The sequence below is a fragment of the Loxodonta africana genome, chromosome 7 (assembly GCF_030014295.1).
Source record: "Loxodonta africana isolate mLoxAfr1 chromosome 7, mLoxAfr1.hap2, whole genome shotgun sequence".
Taxonomy (NCBI): Eukaryota; Metazoa; Chordata; class Mammalia; order Proboscidea; family Elephantidae; genus Loxodonta; species Loxodonta africana.
Genome location: NC_087348.1, coordinates 22,794,135 through 22,812,730, shown reverse-complemented (window position 1 = coordinate 22,812,730; position 18,596 = coordinate 22,794,135). Strand labels below are relative to the sequence as shown.

The 18,596-nt window shown below is 37.9% G+C and overlaps 2 protein-coding genes across 2 annotated transcripts; both read right to left on the bottom strand.

Annotated features, from left to right (window-relative positions):
* Positions 1–6,026: 6,026 nt before the first annotated feature.
* On the bottom strand, positions 6,027–11,116 carry LOC100668706 (olfactory receptor 4C3D-like). The gene is made up of 2 exons (XM_064289324.1): positions 10,768–11,116; positions 6,027–6,949 (listed from the first exon to the last, which is right to left on the bottom strand). Exons 1-2 carry the CDS (start codon positions 11,114–11,116, stop codon positions 6,027–6,029), a joined length of 1,272 nt encoding a protein of 423 aa, XP_064145394.1.
* Positions 11,117–16,410: 5,294 nt separating this feature from the next.
* On the bottom strand, positions 16,411–17,343 carry LOC135232043 (olfactory receptor 4C3D-like). The gene has a single exon (XM_064289323.1). It carries the CDS (start codon positions 17,341–17,343, stop codon positions 16,411–16,413), a length of 933 nt encoding a protein of 310 aa, XP_064145393.1.
* Positions 17,344–18,596: the final 1,253 nt, after the last annotated feature.

Here is an 18,596-nt window from a genome sequence, read left to right as displayed (position 1 = left end):
TTAGCAGCCGAGCACTTAACCACTGTGCCACAAGGGTTCCTTTCTATAGCATTACTCTCTCAAAATTCAGTTTTATTCTCATCAGTAGTGTATTAAAAAGTCATTTCCCTGCATTCTTACTAACATTAAAAAAAATTAGATATTATCAATCTTGGTTATATTCAACAAATTATAGGGTGAAAAATAGTATCTCATTTAATTTGCATTCATTCAATCATTCATTCAAAGAATTTCATTGATGACATAGGTAACAAATTGGTACCCAGAAAAAGCTGGGTGAAATACAATGTAACATTTGTATAGAGATATACTGTCTATATACAACTATCCATATCAAACTAATAATAATAATAAATTGTTAAGCACCTGCATTTTTGTACGTGGCTAGTTTTTGATATAATTATCTTCTTTAATTCTCACATCTGGCAATGACGAGGCACACTTTATGACTGAGGAAGAGCAAACCAAACAAACTGCTCAAGGTCATACAGTTATTAATTGACAAAGTCTGGATTTGAATCTATTCACCATTGCACTTTACATCTCTAGTCGTGAGACATCATTCAGCAACTTAAAACTAATTGCCCTAGGCATTACTTTCTGTAGATACACCTCTGGTCTCAGTGACGATGTTTCTAGGAATTTCTCCAATAAAAATATTCAAACTAGTAAACAAAGACATTTGTAAAGTGATGTTCATTGCTGCATTGTATGAACTTTATAGCTGATGTATGTTTCCTCTGCCTGAATTTCTCACAGAGAAAATTTCTCCCATGAAATCCTGGATAACAAGAAGAGGTTAGCAATGTGTTCAGTGAGTGCCTCTGGGTCGTCATTTTTAATGAGCAATCAGCAGCCCTGCTTTCTTGGGAAGGTATGTGCCCCAAGCATATACATCATAAAAGGACTATTTCCGTCCGTAAGTCTTCCAAATACACCTTGCTTTTCTTGAGAGTCGAGGACTTGTTAGTGAAGACGGAATAATCCCCAGTTGTGCTTTTGTGTAGGATGGAAGTTACTATATGATTGTAGATACAAAAATTAATGTTTACTTGGAATTCTTCTGCAGAAAGGGAGGGTTATTCTTTCTTAACTTCTCCACCCCCTTCTTAAGCAAATCACCAGCATCACTCCCAACACAACACTACCACCACCCCTTCAGCAGGGATGCTCACAAATAGGTGTGTAAGTTTTTATATTGATTGAGAGATATATTTTAAAGATTTCAACTCACCATGACATTGATAATGAAAACCAGAGATCTGAAGTATCATTTACTAAGTAAAAGAGAAAAAAATAAAAACACCATGTAAGTTTTTTCTCAGAGGCTATTACTAGAAAAATTAAGGTTAAAGAAATTGGTACAAAAGGAAACAAGATATATAGATATATATACATACGGAGAGAGCACTCTGGTGGTATAGTGGTTAAAGCAGTCAAGTGCTAACCAAAAGTTCAGGAGTTCAAACCCACCAACCACTCTGTGAGCGAAAGATGTTGCAGTCTGCTTCTGTAAAGATCACAGCCTTGAGAACCCCATAGGGCAGCTCTACTCTGTCCTATAGGTTTGCTATGAGTCAAAATTGACTCAACGGCAATCAATATGTACATATATACACGGTTGCTGTTGATTTGATTCCGACACATAATGACCCTATAAGACAGAGTAGAACTGCCCCACAGGGTTTCCAAGAAACGGCTGATGGAGTCGAACTGACAACATTTTGGTTAGCAGTCAAATGCTTAACCACTGCACCACCAGGGCTATATATATATAAATATATCCATATATGTATTTTAATGTCTTAAGTATATCTAAACATATGAGAGAGAATAGAAGGAAAACAGAAAAAAAAAATTTTTAAACTATCCTCATCACACCAAGAGTTCCCATTCTTTTCTACAAGCTCATCTTTGAAGCATGTATACACACTCTTTTATTTGCTAATATCCATATGTGGATAAAGGCCCAAATATTAAATTATGACATTTCTGTTTTGATAACGTGCCAAAAGTATTACGGTAAATAAAGCTAAAAATTGTTGATAGCTCAATGCTCTTACCCTGAGATCACAATGTGTGTAAACAGATCAAACAAACAGGTGAATTATTAACACATTTTAGGTATAATTGTGCGTGTGTTTAGATGATTCAATTATTTCAATAATTTCAAAATAGCAACTTAAATTAATAGGAAATAAAAAAGATGATACAAGACTGGATGTTTCATTCTGCTATGCGTAAGGTTGCCATGCATGGGAACCAACTCCACAGCAAACAACAACAACAAAAAGCTGGTTAAAGAAAAAAAAAAAAATAGTTTCCACTATTAAGGACTGAAAAAATATCTCAGCCAGGAAAAATAAGGATTAACTCTCTCTTACTTCATAAGAAATTGTATTCTCAAATAACTTGTTTCCAATTTAGATATATTTGAGGTTACACCTTTTATTCTTTTCTAACTTCATTAACAAAAAAGATACTAATGCCCTACTTTTGCAACTTGTTCATTGGAGTTTACAACTGGGTAATTCATATATTTGACCTTCCACTTGGGAATTTACAACTGGTTCATTGACATATTTGACCTTACACTTTGCAAGTCTCCTGAGAGGAAATTTTACGAAATATCATCCTCACAGATGATGGACAACCTCTGCATTTGGATCGTCTTTGCTAATCTACTACAATTACTCTACCTTCTCATCTAACGATTTATACATGGAGCCTTCTAAGGTCCCTGAGTGGTGCAGATGGTTAAGCATTCAACTACGAGCAGGAAAGTTGGCCATTTGAACCCACCCAAAGGTTCCTTGGAAAACAGGTCTGGTGCTCTGCTTTTGAAAGGTCACAACCTTGAAAACCCTATGAGGCAGTTCTACTCTTATACACATGGGTCATCATGAGTCAGAATCAACTCAATGGCAACAAACAACAATGAGACATGCTTTTCCTTATCACACACAGATATATTATCTACCTGTTTATGTACTTCATGTATCTCTGTGCTATATACGTACACACACACACTTCAAACAACTACACAAATCTACATCCAGTTATTATCTTTTGCATCACTCCTTAATAAAACTATTTTCTTCATTATACTTATTTCTAACAAACTTACATTGTTCATTTATTTGTTTACTTGTTTATTATTCATCTAATCCTCACTGGAATTTAAGTTTCACACAAACACGACCCTTGTCTATAGTGTTCTACACTATTTGCCCAGTCTTTGGAACTGTCTGGCACACTGTAAGCACTGAACAATATTGCTTGGATAAAAAAATAAGCCAAAATTTCCTAACTTAATTGGCCACACAGTCATTTTTCAAGTAATATATTGCATATAACACAGTATGCAATAACACTGGGAAAAACCTAAAGAAACAATATTTAGCTCTTCAAGATTCTGCCTTCATGCCCAAGCAGAGTATCAATTCACCTGCATGGTTGAGTTGCTTATTTTTCCTCCAAACTTCTCTCTTACTTATGGGTCACTTTCTTTTAAATTCAACAATTATTTATTCATTCCTTGAGTCCATTGAATCCCACTTTTTAAGTACACATACTCTCTTGAAGGGTAATACATTTATGGGAATGAGATCACTTTCTCTGACAGAGGAATCAAGAAAGTGTGAGTAACCTGGGAAGCTGAAGTCAAGAAAGAGATGAAGGGAAGAAAGTGGCTCCCTCAAAAACAATGGACGAAAGCCTCAAGGACAATCTTTATAAGGAACAGGTCTGTGTTTTGATATTTTTGCATCATGCCAGGAAGCATTGTGTGAAGTGAAAAGAATAAAGGAGACGAAGTCTAAAAAATTGACAGTGTTGCTTAACCTCATTGAGACTTGTTTTCTTCTTGTAGAAAATGGGGCAAAGGCCTACTAACAATGTTGTTATTGCTAGGTGCTGTCAAGTTGGTTCTGACTCATAGCACCCCTGTGTACAGCAGAACGAAACACTGCCTCACCCTGTGCCATCCTCATAATCATTCTAACAATACTTGTGACTAGAACTAAGAGAGTTTTAGTATATAAAGAACCTAACAAAGTGTGCGCCTCATAATTGGCCTCCCACAATGGTTAGCTCACTACCCTCAATTAGATAATGACTAATATTCTCACTGATTAAACCAAAGTATCCTCACACAGAAGATCCAAATATGATTTATCTTATTCTTTTTAGGATAAAATTTGCATACTTCCTTTAAGTAAAAGGAGAAAATATTGAAGTTGTCAAAGATTTCATTTTACTCAGATTCACAATCAACACCCATGGAAGCAGCGGTCAGGAAATCAAAAGACACATTGCATTGGGTAAATTTGTTGCAAATAACCACTTTAAAGTGTTGAAAAGCAAAGGTGTCACCTTGAAGACTAAAGGGCGCCTGATCCAAGCCATGGTATTTTCAATCACATCATGTGCATGTGAGAACTGGACAGTGAATAAGGAAGACCAAAGAAAAATTGACGCCTTTGAATTGTGGTGTTGGCGAAGAATATTGAATATACAACGGACTGCCAAAGAATGAACAAATCTGTCTTGGAAGAAGTACAGCCAGAATGCTCCTTAGAAGCAAGGATGGCAAGACTGCATTTTACATACTCTGGACATGTTGTCAGGAGGGATCAGTCCCTGGAGAAGGAGAATATGCTTGGCAAAGTACAGGGTCAGCAGAAAAGAGAAAGACCCTCAACGATATGGATTGACACAGTGACTGCAACAGTGGGCTCAAGCATAACAACAGTTGTAAGGATGGTGCAGGACCGGGTGGTATTTCGTTCTGTGGTACTTAGGGTAGCTATGAGTCAGAGCTGACTTGACAGCACCTAACAACAACAACATAGTAACATAGAATGACCTGCATAAAGAAGCATTATTGCTGGAAAATATTGCTACATGAGAAAAATATCTGCAACAAATTTGACGTAATTTTTCCTGGAGGACAAATTGAATCATTAGGACTGAAAGTAAATTTCTTATATAGAGAAGTAAACATAACACAGAAAGTATATTTTATTTGCAAAGAGAATATGACTGAGACATGGAAGTTCTGAATTTAAATTCTGTAGCTGAGATCTTAGACGTTGGACCTGAGGCAACTTAGTTAACTAAAACTCTTTTAGCTTCAATTTGCTTCTCTGTAGGATGGGCATATACTGAAACTACCAACTGAGTACATAGATGAAATGACCTAACATTCATTTGATGTAAATACATTTACAGAGCAATAGCTTTGGAACTTTACCGTAAGTCTTTGTGTTGAGATTAAATTAAATTAAAAAATATATATATTTACCTTCATTGTTTCAAATGGCTCCTCAAGTCTTGGTAAGAAAAAAAAGTCCTTTATAGTCATGAAAAACTGCATGCTACGAGCACATTTGAGAAAATAAGATCAAACTAAAGGTAAATTCAAAATGTCAGGCTTATATTTTGTGCTGAAAAAAATTTTGTGCCCCATCTATTAGCGCCTCTTGCTTTTCTTGGTAGATTAGTGGTGAACAACAACAACAACAAAAAAATCAGCAGTGGTTCTTTCATTCCCAGCTGTCTATCCTCCCCCCCCACCCCCATATATCCAGGAATTTCTTTTCTCTTTTTTGCTTACTGCAGGCAAAACCAAATATACAGAAAAGAAAAAAGAAGTCCTGAGACCAAGGTGCTGCGGAAAAGCCAATTTCACCCAAGTAACATACGATTGAAGAATTTCATAAAATAGTAGTGAGACTGGAGCAAAGTGTACTCTAGAATCACCAAACAAGGGACTCACAGTCCTTTCTCTGATGTATATCCTGAATGTATGCACAATGAGCACTGGAGCCTCAATAGAGTACATGAAAAACTATCAAAAGCACCTATCAAAGGGCCTAACCACCATTAAATGCTCAATAAATGTTAGTTTCTGGGCCTTGTTTTGATCAGTGATCTGCAAAACTTGAAAATCCTCTTTCACAGTTTACCACAGATATGATCCTTCCTATCTATTTACATCATCACTTTCTGGCATAATGAATAGCCTAAGTTACCCCTGTCTTCAAAAAACTTCTCATGGCATTTTTTACCTCTGTGTATCTCACTGTATAAATGATGGGGTTTATTATGGGGGAGAGGATTGCAAAAAAGACAGTCACCAACTTGTCCACTGGATAGGTGGCCACGGGACGCATGTAAGTGAATATACAGGGCACAAAGAAAAGTACAACTACAGTAAAATGGGAGCCACAGGTGGAGAGGGCTTTGTGCCGCCCTTCAGAGCCATGGGATTTCAGGGAGCACAGGATGACTATGTAGGAGATGAGTAACATGGAAAAAATGAGCAAGCACATGGCCCCACTGTTGGCAGCCACCACCAATCCAAGTATATAGGTGTCTCTGCAGGCAAGCTTCAGCAGTGGGAAGAGGTCACACTTGAAATGGTCAATGGTATTGGGGCCGCAGAAGGGCAAGTTGATCACCAAGAGAATCTGCACTGTAGCATGAAGCATCCCGCCAATCCATGCCACAACCACCATGAGGTGGCAGAGTCCCTGTTGCATGATGGTAGTGTAGTACAGGGGCTTGCAGATGGCTCCATAGCGGTCATAGGCCATGACAATGAGAAGGATGGTCTCTGACCCTCCCAGGAAGTGTTCCACAAAGAGCTGAGTCAGGCAGCTGCCCAATGAGATGGTTCTTCTCTGGTAGAGCAGGTCAATGATCATTTTGGGGGTGGTGACAGAGGTGTAAGAGGCATCTATAAAGGACAAGTAGGTGAGAAAGAAGTACATGGGAGCTGAAAGTGTGGGGCTGAAGGAGATGGTGATGATAATAAGCAGATTGGCTGGCACAGTAAATAGGAAAATGCACAAAAAAACAATGAAAAGTATTTTCTGCAAGTGTGGAATCTGTGTGAGTCCCAGGAGAATAAATTCAGTCACATTGTTGGGAGGCATGAAACGATCTATTAAAGGAATGATGTCTTTCTGAGACCTGAATTACCTGCAAAAAGGTAAAGAAAGATACCTAGTTAATGGTGAAAGGGTTATAGTTTGAATTTCACAATATACAAATAGGGTAGTTGCCATAATTATGCAGCTTGTCCTTAGCACCCTTCACCACAGTAACTGGTCCAGTTAGTCTTTCCTGCTTCCTCCATGTGCTTTCTCCTTATTTTCAGAGACACCTAATCAACTATAAAGCAGCTTCTGTAGGGCAACAACTGGTGTGTAATTTACTGAGAAAATACTTGGCAATATGCATGAGGGGAACTTGATTCTCATCCTGCTTCTGCCTCCGTGTGACTTTGCTAAGTCCTTTCCCTATGCTTCTGAGCCCTCCTCTGCACCTGGGAGCTTAGTAATTGTAACTGTGAAATGTATCTTGGGAGCTTCTAAGTACTGCACACAGGTAAGAATTATTACTTCTTCCAGGAGAATTTGCATTCGAGCCCCCAGTTCTAACTGCAGAATGAAAGACATTATTGTCTCCTGGTCAAGAAAAATCTATCATAAGGATACAGATTAGGGAATTTTGTAACTAGTTGGAAACACCCACAGCAAAACATATGCTATTCATGTCTGTTTCCTTGCTGTGCCTACTAAAGTATCTGGAAGAATGTTTGCAGCATCTGGCACTTACCAAGTGATGAACTCTTCGTGAATTTACACACTTTCTATACAACCCGGTGTCGGAACACACATGCTTTGCCAGTCCATAAACCTAGGAACCCAAGTGCTCTGGTCCTTCCACTCTGTTTGTTACTACTCTCTACTTTATGAGAAAAATAAACTTTTGGAAGGAAGTTGCATTCCAGTTTAATGTTTCCAGCAAATTTTGTAGGGTGAGTTGAAAACATTAATTGTCTCTAGAAAACAGCATATTACCAGATCATTGACTGTCAAGATAATTATAATTTTGGCTCATTAATATTGTTTATTTTATAAAATTATATTGCAATGTAATTTAACTTAGTTCCACTCAGTAAATTTACAGCCTTGATAAAATTGGAGAAATCAAAAGACCAAACCCCTTGGATAGGTTTTCAGTCCATGAAGGTCTATCAGGAAAAGGGAATCCTTATTTCCAAAGTTTTAAAAATAGAATTTTAACTTGGAGAAGAGAAAGACATATACTTTTGGTAAGATAAATAAAATGTTGAATATATATGAATACATACATGCATATATATGTAATATACATACATGTAAGCCTAAAAAATCTACTTATTACATGTTCACTCATTCAATAATTATTTATTAGACTCTCATTATGTACATTAATATATATGTTTGACTACATAAAGTCATGAAAAAAGTCCTTGTTACTGCTTTAGTGATACCTCTCCCTAGCACTTTATTAGCAAGGAGCAATGGCTCATCCATCCATGAGATGAATGATCCTCCTATGTCTTTTGTGCTCCTGCTATATGAATTCTTATGCCTTCTTCTCCCATCCTGCCCAGCAGGTCCATCATCCGTCACTCTTAGTTACAAGATTTTGCATTATTTATAAAGTGAGGATAATCATCCCATATTTGGAAGCATAAAATTCCCAGAGTAAACAGAAAACATACGGGAAAATTTATTCTTTAAAAAACATGTGTTTTCTTTTCAAAGGTAATTAGATAAAGGGCTTTTATTTTTTAATTACCAAAATGTAAATCTTATACCTATGTGAAAACACAGTGCAGCAGCTTTTTTGCAATTCCTTTATTCTGAGGTGGACTCCCCCAAAAGAGTATGATGTACACAAAGGAAAAATAAGGCATTATTTATAAAAAGTGTTTTAACAATAGCTATGAAGAAATAGAAATCACTTTGTCTTTTTCCTTTAGTGCAATAATATTTTTCCTTGAAAATATTTTAAAAAGAAAAATTGTTATGTACAAATTTGTTCAACGCAATTATTATTAGTAAAACAATAAAAAATAGAACTGCATGGCATGTCCAGCATTGGAAAAACGGTGAAGCCAAATATTTTGCATTTCATGGAATGGTGTATAACTTTTAAAAGGGATTTTTTTTAAAAGAATTGTGTAATGTCATAGGAAAACTCCTCTCGTCATTTAAGTGGAACAATTTGCATACGAATTTGGATATCTAATTTGATTCTAATTTAAATATATTTGAATTGAAAGAAAGGAAAATAATTTGAAATGTTGTTATTTGGTTGTGGGGAGGGGGATGGAAGGTGACCATATAGTTTTAAGGTCCATTTAAATCTGAGATTCAATAATTATATTCTTTCCTCAAAAAAAAAAAATTCTCACCTATGAACTTAACTGACACAGCTTCATGCTCAGGGCCCCAAGCCTCTGTTAAATCACCCGGACAGAAATAAGAAATAAGTAAAGTTGTAAGATTTAAAGTGCCAATAGCTCAGCTACAAGAAATCTCCTTACTGATTTATAAATGGCACCTTTGAATAATGCCTTTCTCTTGAGGCTTAAAAGTGTTACTACATATCCTATTTGCAGGCTACTTCTCTGAAGTTTCTTAGCTGTAGCTAATGAGACCTCAGGAGTATTTCATCATTAGCAGAACTTGCCAACCACCCAATTATTTCCAGTTACCTAACTGAACATCAGAGGAGAATTTTTATAACAATCCATCTTTAATTTTTAAGTTCTTCCCTATGTCTAAAAGAAGAAAAATCACATGACGAGAGAAAAAAAAAATGAGTTGACCACTTAAGAATAAACTAAAAGATATTAGAATTTGGATATTTTGATAAGAAGTTTGCTTAGTGGGCAGTTTCTAGGTGTTTGGCATTATATAAACAGCTGCTATCTTAGTTATCTAGTGCTGCTATAAGAGAAATACCACAAGTGGATGGCCTTAACAAAGACAAATTTATTCTCTCTCAGTCTAGGAAGATAGAAGTCTAAATTCTGAGTCCCGACTGTAAGGTAAGGCTTTCTTTTTCTGTGGGTTCTGGAGGAAGCTCTTTGTCATCAATCTTCCCGTAGTCTAGGAGCTTCTCTGTGCAGGAACCTCAGGCCCAAAGAATGCACTCTGCTCCTGGCATTGCTTTCTTGGTGGTATGAGTTTCCCAGGTCTCTCTGCTCACTTCGTTCTTATCTATCTCAAAAGAGATTGTCTCAAGACATAATCCAATCCTGTAGATTAAGTCCTGCCTCATTAACATAACTGCCACTAATCCCATCTCATTAATATCCTAGAGATAGGATTTACAACACATAGGAAAAGCACGTTAGATGACAAAATGATGGACAATCACACAATACTGGAAATCATGGCCTAGCCAAATTTATACACATTCAATTAAATCCATGATATTCCACCCTTTGGCCCCCCAAACTTCATGTTCTCGCCAGGTGTAAAACACATTCAACCCATCGTATCATAGCAAAAGTCTTAAGCAACTCCAAGTCCAAAATCCAAAAAGTCTTGCGAAATCTAGAAGTTATCTGCTTCCAAAGTACAATGGTGGAACAGGCACAAACTAAATATTTCCATTACAAATGTAAGAAATTGGAAGGAAAGAAGGGATAACAGGCACCATGCAAGTCAGCAGAACACATTACATTTGTCCTTAAGGCTTTGAAAATAATCCTCTCTTCTCTGAGACCATTTACACAAAGGCTCTGCCCTCCAGATCTAGCTATTGGCCATGCTTTCTGGATTCTGAGTGGAGGTCCCTCAGCCCTGGGCCTCTGTTCTACCTTCCAGGTCCACTGGGACAGCAACTCTGCTTCTTCAGCTTTAGGCACACCATTGTCCTAGTCCATCTGAGTGGTGACTCCACTCTTAGAAATACCAGAGGCCATGGCTCCACCCTTTGAGACCCCAGAGGTTGTGGCCATACCCTTTGAGACTGAGGCAGCTTGTTTTCCTGCATTCCTTGTCTTTTCAGCTTCTGCCTCCTGGTTTCTTGTCCTCTCAGTCCCTAGGGCCTCACAACCCACGTCTGCCCTGCTGGGGAAAGTTTTCCAAAGTTCTGTAGCTCCACTGATAAGTATCTGGAGGCACCCCACTCTGCCAAGAAGCCTACTGCCCAAGGCCCTCAGCTCTCTCACTCCATGGGTGGGCTCCAGTGTCATCTCACGTTGGTCTCCTGGTTCTGCCACTGCTGGTTCTCTGCCACTGCTTCTTGCCATCTGTGCCATCTCCAGTGTAACAGCTCTCTTCCTTTCCCTCTGAATCCTCTATACATTCACTGTTTCAAAACTGCTTCCACATTTTAGGTATCTCTTAGAGGAGCACCCCACTCTTGGTACCAAATTCTTAGTTATGTATTGCTGCTATAACAGAAATGCCACAAATGGGTGGCTTTAACAAAGAGAAATTTATTCTCTCACAATCTGGGAGGCTAGAAGGCCAAATTCAGGGTTCCAGCTCTAAGGGAAGACTTTCTCTGTCCTTGGGTTCTGGACAAAGGTCCTTGTCATCAATCTTCCTGTGGTCTAGGAGCTTCTCTGTGCAGGAACCACAGATCCAAAGGATGTGCTGTGCCTCTGGCATTGCTTTCTTGGTGGTATGAGACCCCCATGTCTCTGGGCTCACCTTTGTCTTTTCTATCTCAAAAGAGGATGGCTCAAGACACAATCTAATCTTGTAGATTGAGTCCTGCCTCATTAACATAACTACCATTAACCCCATCTCATTAACAACATAGGGACAGGATTTACAACACATAGGAAAATCACATCAGATGACAAAATGGAGGACAATCACACAATACTGGGAATCATGAATCTATCCAAATTGATACACATGTTTTTGGGAAACACAATTCAATCCATGACATGTATGTAACTATCTGGCTTTTTAATTCTTTGCTATAACATTTTGTGTCTTTATCAAGCCACCCTTTATGTGGCTCATAACTTTTAAGTATTGTATTCAGGTATACAAGGAGAGACAGACACGATCCCTTCATACTGAGTAGATTGTTAAGTACTTCCTCATAGCAGTTGATTCTAACTCTAATCCTAGAATTAGACTAATATGATAATGAGGAAATCATTTCATGTCTTGAATTATAAACAGAAGTAATTTATACACCGAGCCATTTTCTGCAGCCTTTTAAATTGAGTCAAACAATAGCCCTCTGTAATGGGAATGACACAGCTATCAATATTCACATTTTATAACCAGGAAAACTAAGACAGGGAATCAGGAAATTGACTGCCAAGGTAAAAGAAGAAACTAACCCTCCTGAATCCTGGTCCAGGATTCTTCTTCTTAGATTATTGTTTTACAGCAGAAGTGTCATGGCACATTTATGTTGACATCAATTTTGAGTATATTACAAGTCACCTATTAAAAATAATAAAATGCCAATGTTTGAAAAATTATTTTTAAAAACAAAATAAATTCAGTTCAGAAACATTCCTATACAGGACCACATTTATTCACCCATGTTCAACTGTGCTGTTTAAATAAGAGGAAAAATAAATTGTGTTTAGCTTCTGAATTGGTTCAAGAGGGTACAGTCACTGTGAGCAGCATGTGTAGTGGGAGAAAAATAATTGAAGAAAGCTGTCTGGGACCATGTGACTAAACTTATTTTGACTAAACATCTGACTATTATAGTGCTTGTCATGACAGGTTCTATAGTTTGAAAGGGGATGTGAAACTATACAAAGAACTATAATGAATATGGATTTCCATCTGTAAAAATGTCCTCAACTTTGTTTTTCAACTCTGGAATGAAAGTACAGAGTCAGAATTAGTCATATTAGCATGTACTTCCAAGGTCATTTTGCCCATTCTCCTAAAAGATTGAAATCCATTCAGAGTGACCCATTAAATTGTCATCTAATCTCTATTAAGCAACTAAAGTGGTGAGGAGAGAGATTTCTTTAGACTCCCTTACACCTGTCTAGTCTAGTTCTGCATGGCTTAGAGTAGTATGAAATAGAGAAAGGGCAGAGTCTACAGTTGTTGTTAGTTGCCTTCAAGTTGGCTCCAACTCATGGCAACCCTATGTATAATGGAACAAAACACCATCCAGTCTTTCACCATCTTCAAAATCTTTGATATATTTAAGACCTTTTTTTGGCTATTGTGAAAATCCATCTCATTGAGGGCTTCCCTTGTTTTCACTGGCCCTCTACTTTACCAAAAAAGACATCCTTTCTAGCAGATGGTTTTTCCTGATGATGTGTCAAAAGTAAGCAATCAAAAGTTTCACCATCTTTGTTTCTAAGAAGCATTCTGATTGTATTTATTCTAAGACTGTTTTATTTACTTTTCTTGCAGTCCAACGTATATTCAGTATTCTTCACCAACACCACAGTTTGAATACATCAATTCTTCTATGGAGTTAGGTCTAAATCAGTCAGGGTTGGCTCTGAAGGCAATTTTCCAAAAGGGGTGTCCCTGAAGCTATATCAGAAAAGCTTGTTTCCAGAATACAATTCCAAGGAAAGAGTGGAAAAAACACTGGAGAGACAGTAACATTTTCAAACTGGAAGATAAATTAGAATAAAAACAGGAGAAATGAAATATGCATCAGATCACAGCTGGGAAGAAACCAGTTGAGCTACAGTTTCATGTTTGACAGATTTAGGGACTGATTCCACACCAAAAAGAAGTGTGACTGCCAAAGTGTTCATCTTATGGCCAACTTCATACATTTCAATCAGCAGAGGTCCATGTTTTCAAGGCAATAAAACCTTCAAGAGCAGAGGTCTTATCTTCAATTATTTACTCCAGGCCAAAGATCCTTTCATCAAAAGAAAACATCTCCTGAGCTGTTTAGCAAAAATGGAAATGTTTAGGGTGGTGGGCTGTGGCCAACTCTTGGCCTGTAGAAATATAATCTCTTATGACTCTTCCAATTTTACTTCTTCCAAATGAAGTAGAATCAAATATAACAATATTTAAGGAAATAAAAATGGAATGAACAGAATCAAAGAGCTTGGGAACACCTCCTAAGTTATAGGGAGACCTATTTAAGATAATACGATGAGATGGTGGCCCCCCAAAGAAAACCCACTGCCATCGCACAGTAAGGAAAAAAACCAGTGTCTACTGATCCTGAAGCTGGTGTTCTTACCCTCTACTGTGTTTCACAGTCATAATATCTTGCTAATTATTATTGCATCTTAGAATCCTCTGACTTCTCGAATAAAACGTATGATACCCATGAGGTGGGAGGCTAGAACACTATGTCAAAGTGTCCTATAAAGACATCTATGGCATACATTCATCTTGTGGTTGCAAACTTTGTTTTTTAAAAGAACCAAAACTTATTTGCAACAAAGTCTTATGAGTTAGGTAAGTTCTTTAGCTGCGAAATCTTCCTTTGACCAACTGAGGAGTAATGATTTCTCTTTTCTTGTATGCCTTATGCTTAAGTCATCTCTGGAAGCAGTTTGCAAAGAGGAGTCTCAGATATATACTTAATAATGTTAGATTCAAGTAACAATATAGTGAATTTTTAATAGTGAAATTGATATGTTACAAAGTGTTTTTGGGGGAAAAAAGAACAGCACGTAATTACCACTAAGGAGCCATGATGACCCAGTGATTAAGAGCTAAGTCTGTTAACCAAAAGGTCAGCAGTTTGAATCCACCAGCTGCTCCTTGGAAACCCTATGGGGCTCTTCTACTCTGTCCTATAGGATCTCTGTGACTCAGAATCAACTCAATGGCAATGGCTTTTTTGTTTTTTTCTTTGTTTAAATGATTTTAAATCTAACAAAATGTCACTTCCTATGACACATGGAGCCCTGGTGGAGTAGTGGTTAAGAGTTTGGCTGCTAAACAAAAGGTAAGCAGTTCAAATATATCAGTCTCTCTTTGGACTATAGGGTACTATAGGGTTGCTGTGTGTCAGAATCAACTTGATGGCAACAAGTATGACATAAAATTAAAAAATATATATTTAAAAAACAGATCATAACTAAGTATAACTAAGTACTAGCACAAAAGAATTATATGTATAATGAAAAAGTCATAGGATGTGAAGTGAGAATATTTGAGCACAAGGCTCATTTATTTGTTCTATGATCTAATTATTTAAATTTTATGACCCACCTATTTTTTTTCCAGTAAAATAATAATATTAACTAAATTTCAATGTTATAGGGTCATTGTGACCACCAAAGGACACTTTAAAATTTCACTTAGGTTTAAATACAATTAATTTTTATTACTGACAGCTTTTACTTGACAGAACAAGAAACCCATATAATTTTAAACATTGGTATATTGTCAGTGTGCTGAGAGAGTATTAGCAAGTATTTTCTTTCTAAACTGTATTCTGCACTGTCCTAGACACCAGTAGCCAATATGGGTTCTGAGTAACAACAGCTTCCATGTGCAAGTCAGTTATACAACTCTGCAATTAGAGAAGAGAATTTGCAATTTGTAACAAAGCAAGAAAGGCTTCGATATAAAATAAAGGCTGCCTTTGATCCTGATACAATTTGAAATGGTTGAAAGAATATGGGATTTGTAATTAGGACAAATGCAGATTCAAATAGCTCTGCCTCTGACCTTGGGCTGATTATTTAGCCCTTTTTAACTTAATTTTTATCATCTGTAAATCAGAATAATTGTTGCAAACTGCGATGTGAAGGATCACTTTTGTGTGGCCTGTCTAGCCACGGTCTTATAACTCCCAGCAGCACTCCGTGGTAGGGTAATTGTGGTCCACCAAAGGGATTGGTCAGTTTTGCCACCCAGCTAGGCTTGAAAGGAGCCACATCAAATGGGGTAAAGAAGAGATCCCACTGCCACCAAAGATTAACAGCCAGAAGCCAGCACATCCTTTGGACCTGGGGTTCCTGTGCTAAGAAGCTCCTAGAAGAAAGAGACCAACAGAGACAACAAGCTATAACCCTGAAGATGGTGAGAAGTGGTGGGAAGAAAGAACTGGCAGGAGAAGGCTTGGTGGGCTTCCTGGCCCATGAAGAAAGTTGAGTGCCTTTGGGTAGGTGCCTAGGACCAGGGAGAGGTGTGCCTGTGAACACAGCTGCGAAGAGGCTGTCCTGATGGAAGAGCTGTATCTTGAATGTTCTTGGGCCTGAATTGTAACTGTTACTTCCCTAATAAACACCATAATCATCTGTGAGTTCTGTGTGGCCATTGCAATGGATTACCAAACCCAGCAGAGAAGTAGAGAGTGCCATGGAGGGACAGTTGGTATCAGAATTAGTAAAGATGGCAGAGAAAGGAGGTATGTCTGACTTCCGCAAGGAACCAGGCTTGGGCTGTTGATTTTGATTTTCCTTTCCCCTTGTGAAGTTAGAAGATGTCAGACACCACCTCCGTGCCATTCTTGCTCAAAGGTTCTATGGGAGTTAAGAGATTTAGGTGGGAAAGAGCTATATATACACATACATAATATATATACATATATATACACACACACAAACCCACATACATACATACGTAACATAAAAATATAAAGATTATGATAGAAATAAAATCTTCATATTGGGTCAGGTCATTTGTTATCTGAAATTACATTTCTTTTCAATAACATTTTGATGGCATTTTTTACTTCTGCGTTCCTTACTGTGTAGATAATGGGATTTAACATGGGAGTGACAAGGGTATAGAATACAGATATTCCTTTATCCATGGAAAAGGTGGCTACTGGTCGCAGATACGTAAAAATACAGGGCACAAAGAACAAGACAACAACAGTGATGTGGGAGGTACAGGTAGAGAGGGCCTTTTTCCTTCCTGCAGAGCTGTGAATCCTCAACGAATGCAGGATGAAGACATAGGATACCAACAACATTACAAAGGTAATCACAGACATTACCCCACCATTGGCAGCAATCAGGAGACCAACAAGGAAAGCGTCTGTGCAGGCAAGTTGTGTCAGGGGGAAGATGTCACACAGGAAGTGATCCATAATGTTGGGGCCACAGAATGGGAGCCAGAAAGTGACAAGAATCTGTCCAATAGAGTGGAAAAAACCCACTGTCCAAGACACACCCACTAAAACGCAGCATACATGGTGGTTCATGGTGGTCACATAGTGCAGAGGTCTACAGATGGCCACATAACGGTCATAGGCCATGACCACAAGGAGGGCAATCTCAGAACCACCTAAGAAATATTCAGTAAAGATCTGTGTCATGCAGCCATTGAAGGAGATGGTTTTTGTCTCAGAGAGCAAGTCAGCTAGCATTTTAGGGATTATGGAAGAGGAGTAGCAGGCATCTATCAAAGATAAGAAGGCCAGGAAGAAATACATTGGGGATTTCAATGTCTGACTACAGATTATGGTGACCACAATGAGCAGGTTTCCTGAGACGGTGACAATGTAGGTGATAAACAACGCAACAACTAGAATTCTCTTCATCTGAGGATTCTGTGTAAGCCCTATTAGAATTAAATCAGTCACATTCATCCTGTTTTCTTTCATTTCAGTGCTGATGATGGGCACAGATATTGGCATTATCCTGTAAAGACAATATTCTTAATAGCAGGGTAATAAGCATTTCATATTTTGTGTTCTCAAATAAGACCAAAGCATTTTAATAAATAAACTGTTTTCCTTCGTGACATACTAAAAAAAAAAAAACAAGGAAGAGAAAAAATATTCTTTTTCTATTTTACAAAAAGATTAGGACCATTGAAGCTGTCCCATCTACAACAACTTGTGACAAGTGGTCACTGGGCATTTGCTGGAGGACATCCAGACACAGGGAGCTCATCACATTATAAATTCCTTCTCAGCCAGCAAGAAATGTTAGAGAACTCATAAAAAAGTGTGTGTGAATCCCTGGTGGTGCAATGGTTAAGCACTCGGTTGCTAAACAAAATGTTGGCACTTCAAACCTGCCAGTTGTTCTGTTGGAGAAAAGACCTGACCATTTGCTCCCATAAAGATTTCAGCCTAGGAAACCCTGTGGGGCAGTTCTACTGTGTCATATACGGTTGCTGTGAGTCAGAATGAACCACACAACACACAACAAAAATGACACACACACACATATATATACACAAGTGTGTGTTTGTGTAAGTATTCGTATGTATACATATACATATCTGTATACAAGGAGCCCTGGTGAAGCAGTGGCTAAGAGCTATGGCTGCTAACCGACTATTGATTCTCGTTTCACACATTGTTGATACACAGATTAAGACCAAACCACCTGGCTGTTCCACTAAAAAAAAAATTTTTTTTTTTTTTTTTTTTTTTTGCAAGAGCCCTTTAAATAGGCCACAGAGAAGCAAAGCTGTACCTGCCTTCTTCACCTCTTTATCCCCAGATCTACGTTAATGTTTGACTCAGAGTGGTAGTTAATAAATATTAAGTGTGCAAACAAGTTGGAAGACAATTTACTTATTTCTCCTGTGTTTTCTTTTTCCAAAATAGGAGTGTTCACCACCTTACCTAGAAAAACAATTAAATAAAGTGTTGGAAAGTGAGCTAGATATATCCCCTCTCAACCCTTCAGATCTATTCTCACTCTTCTCCTTCATGGCGGGCTTCCATGGTGTTCCTCAACCAGGCCTCCTTCTTCTCTGGCCAACAGGAAGTGCTAGATAAATGTTAGGTGGACAGAGTGGGAAGAAAAGAATGTCAGGGTTTATTCTCCTGGGTCCCTCCTGTGGTTTTTCAGTAACAGGGTACCTTTAACTAGGGTTACAGCTCTTGTTGGGTGGCTATCT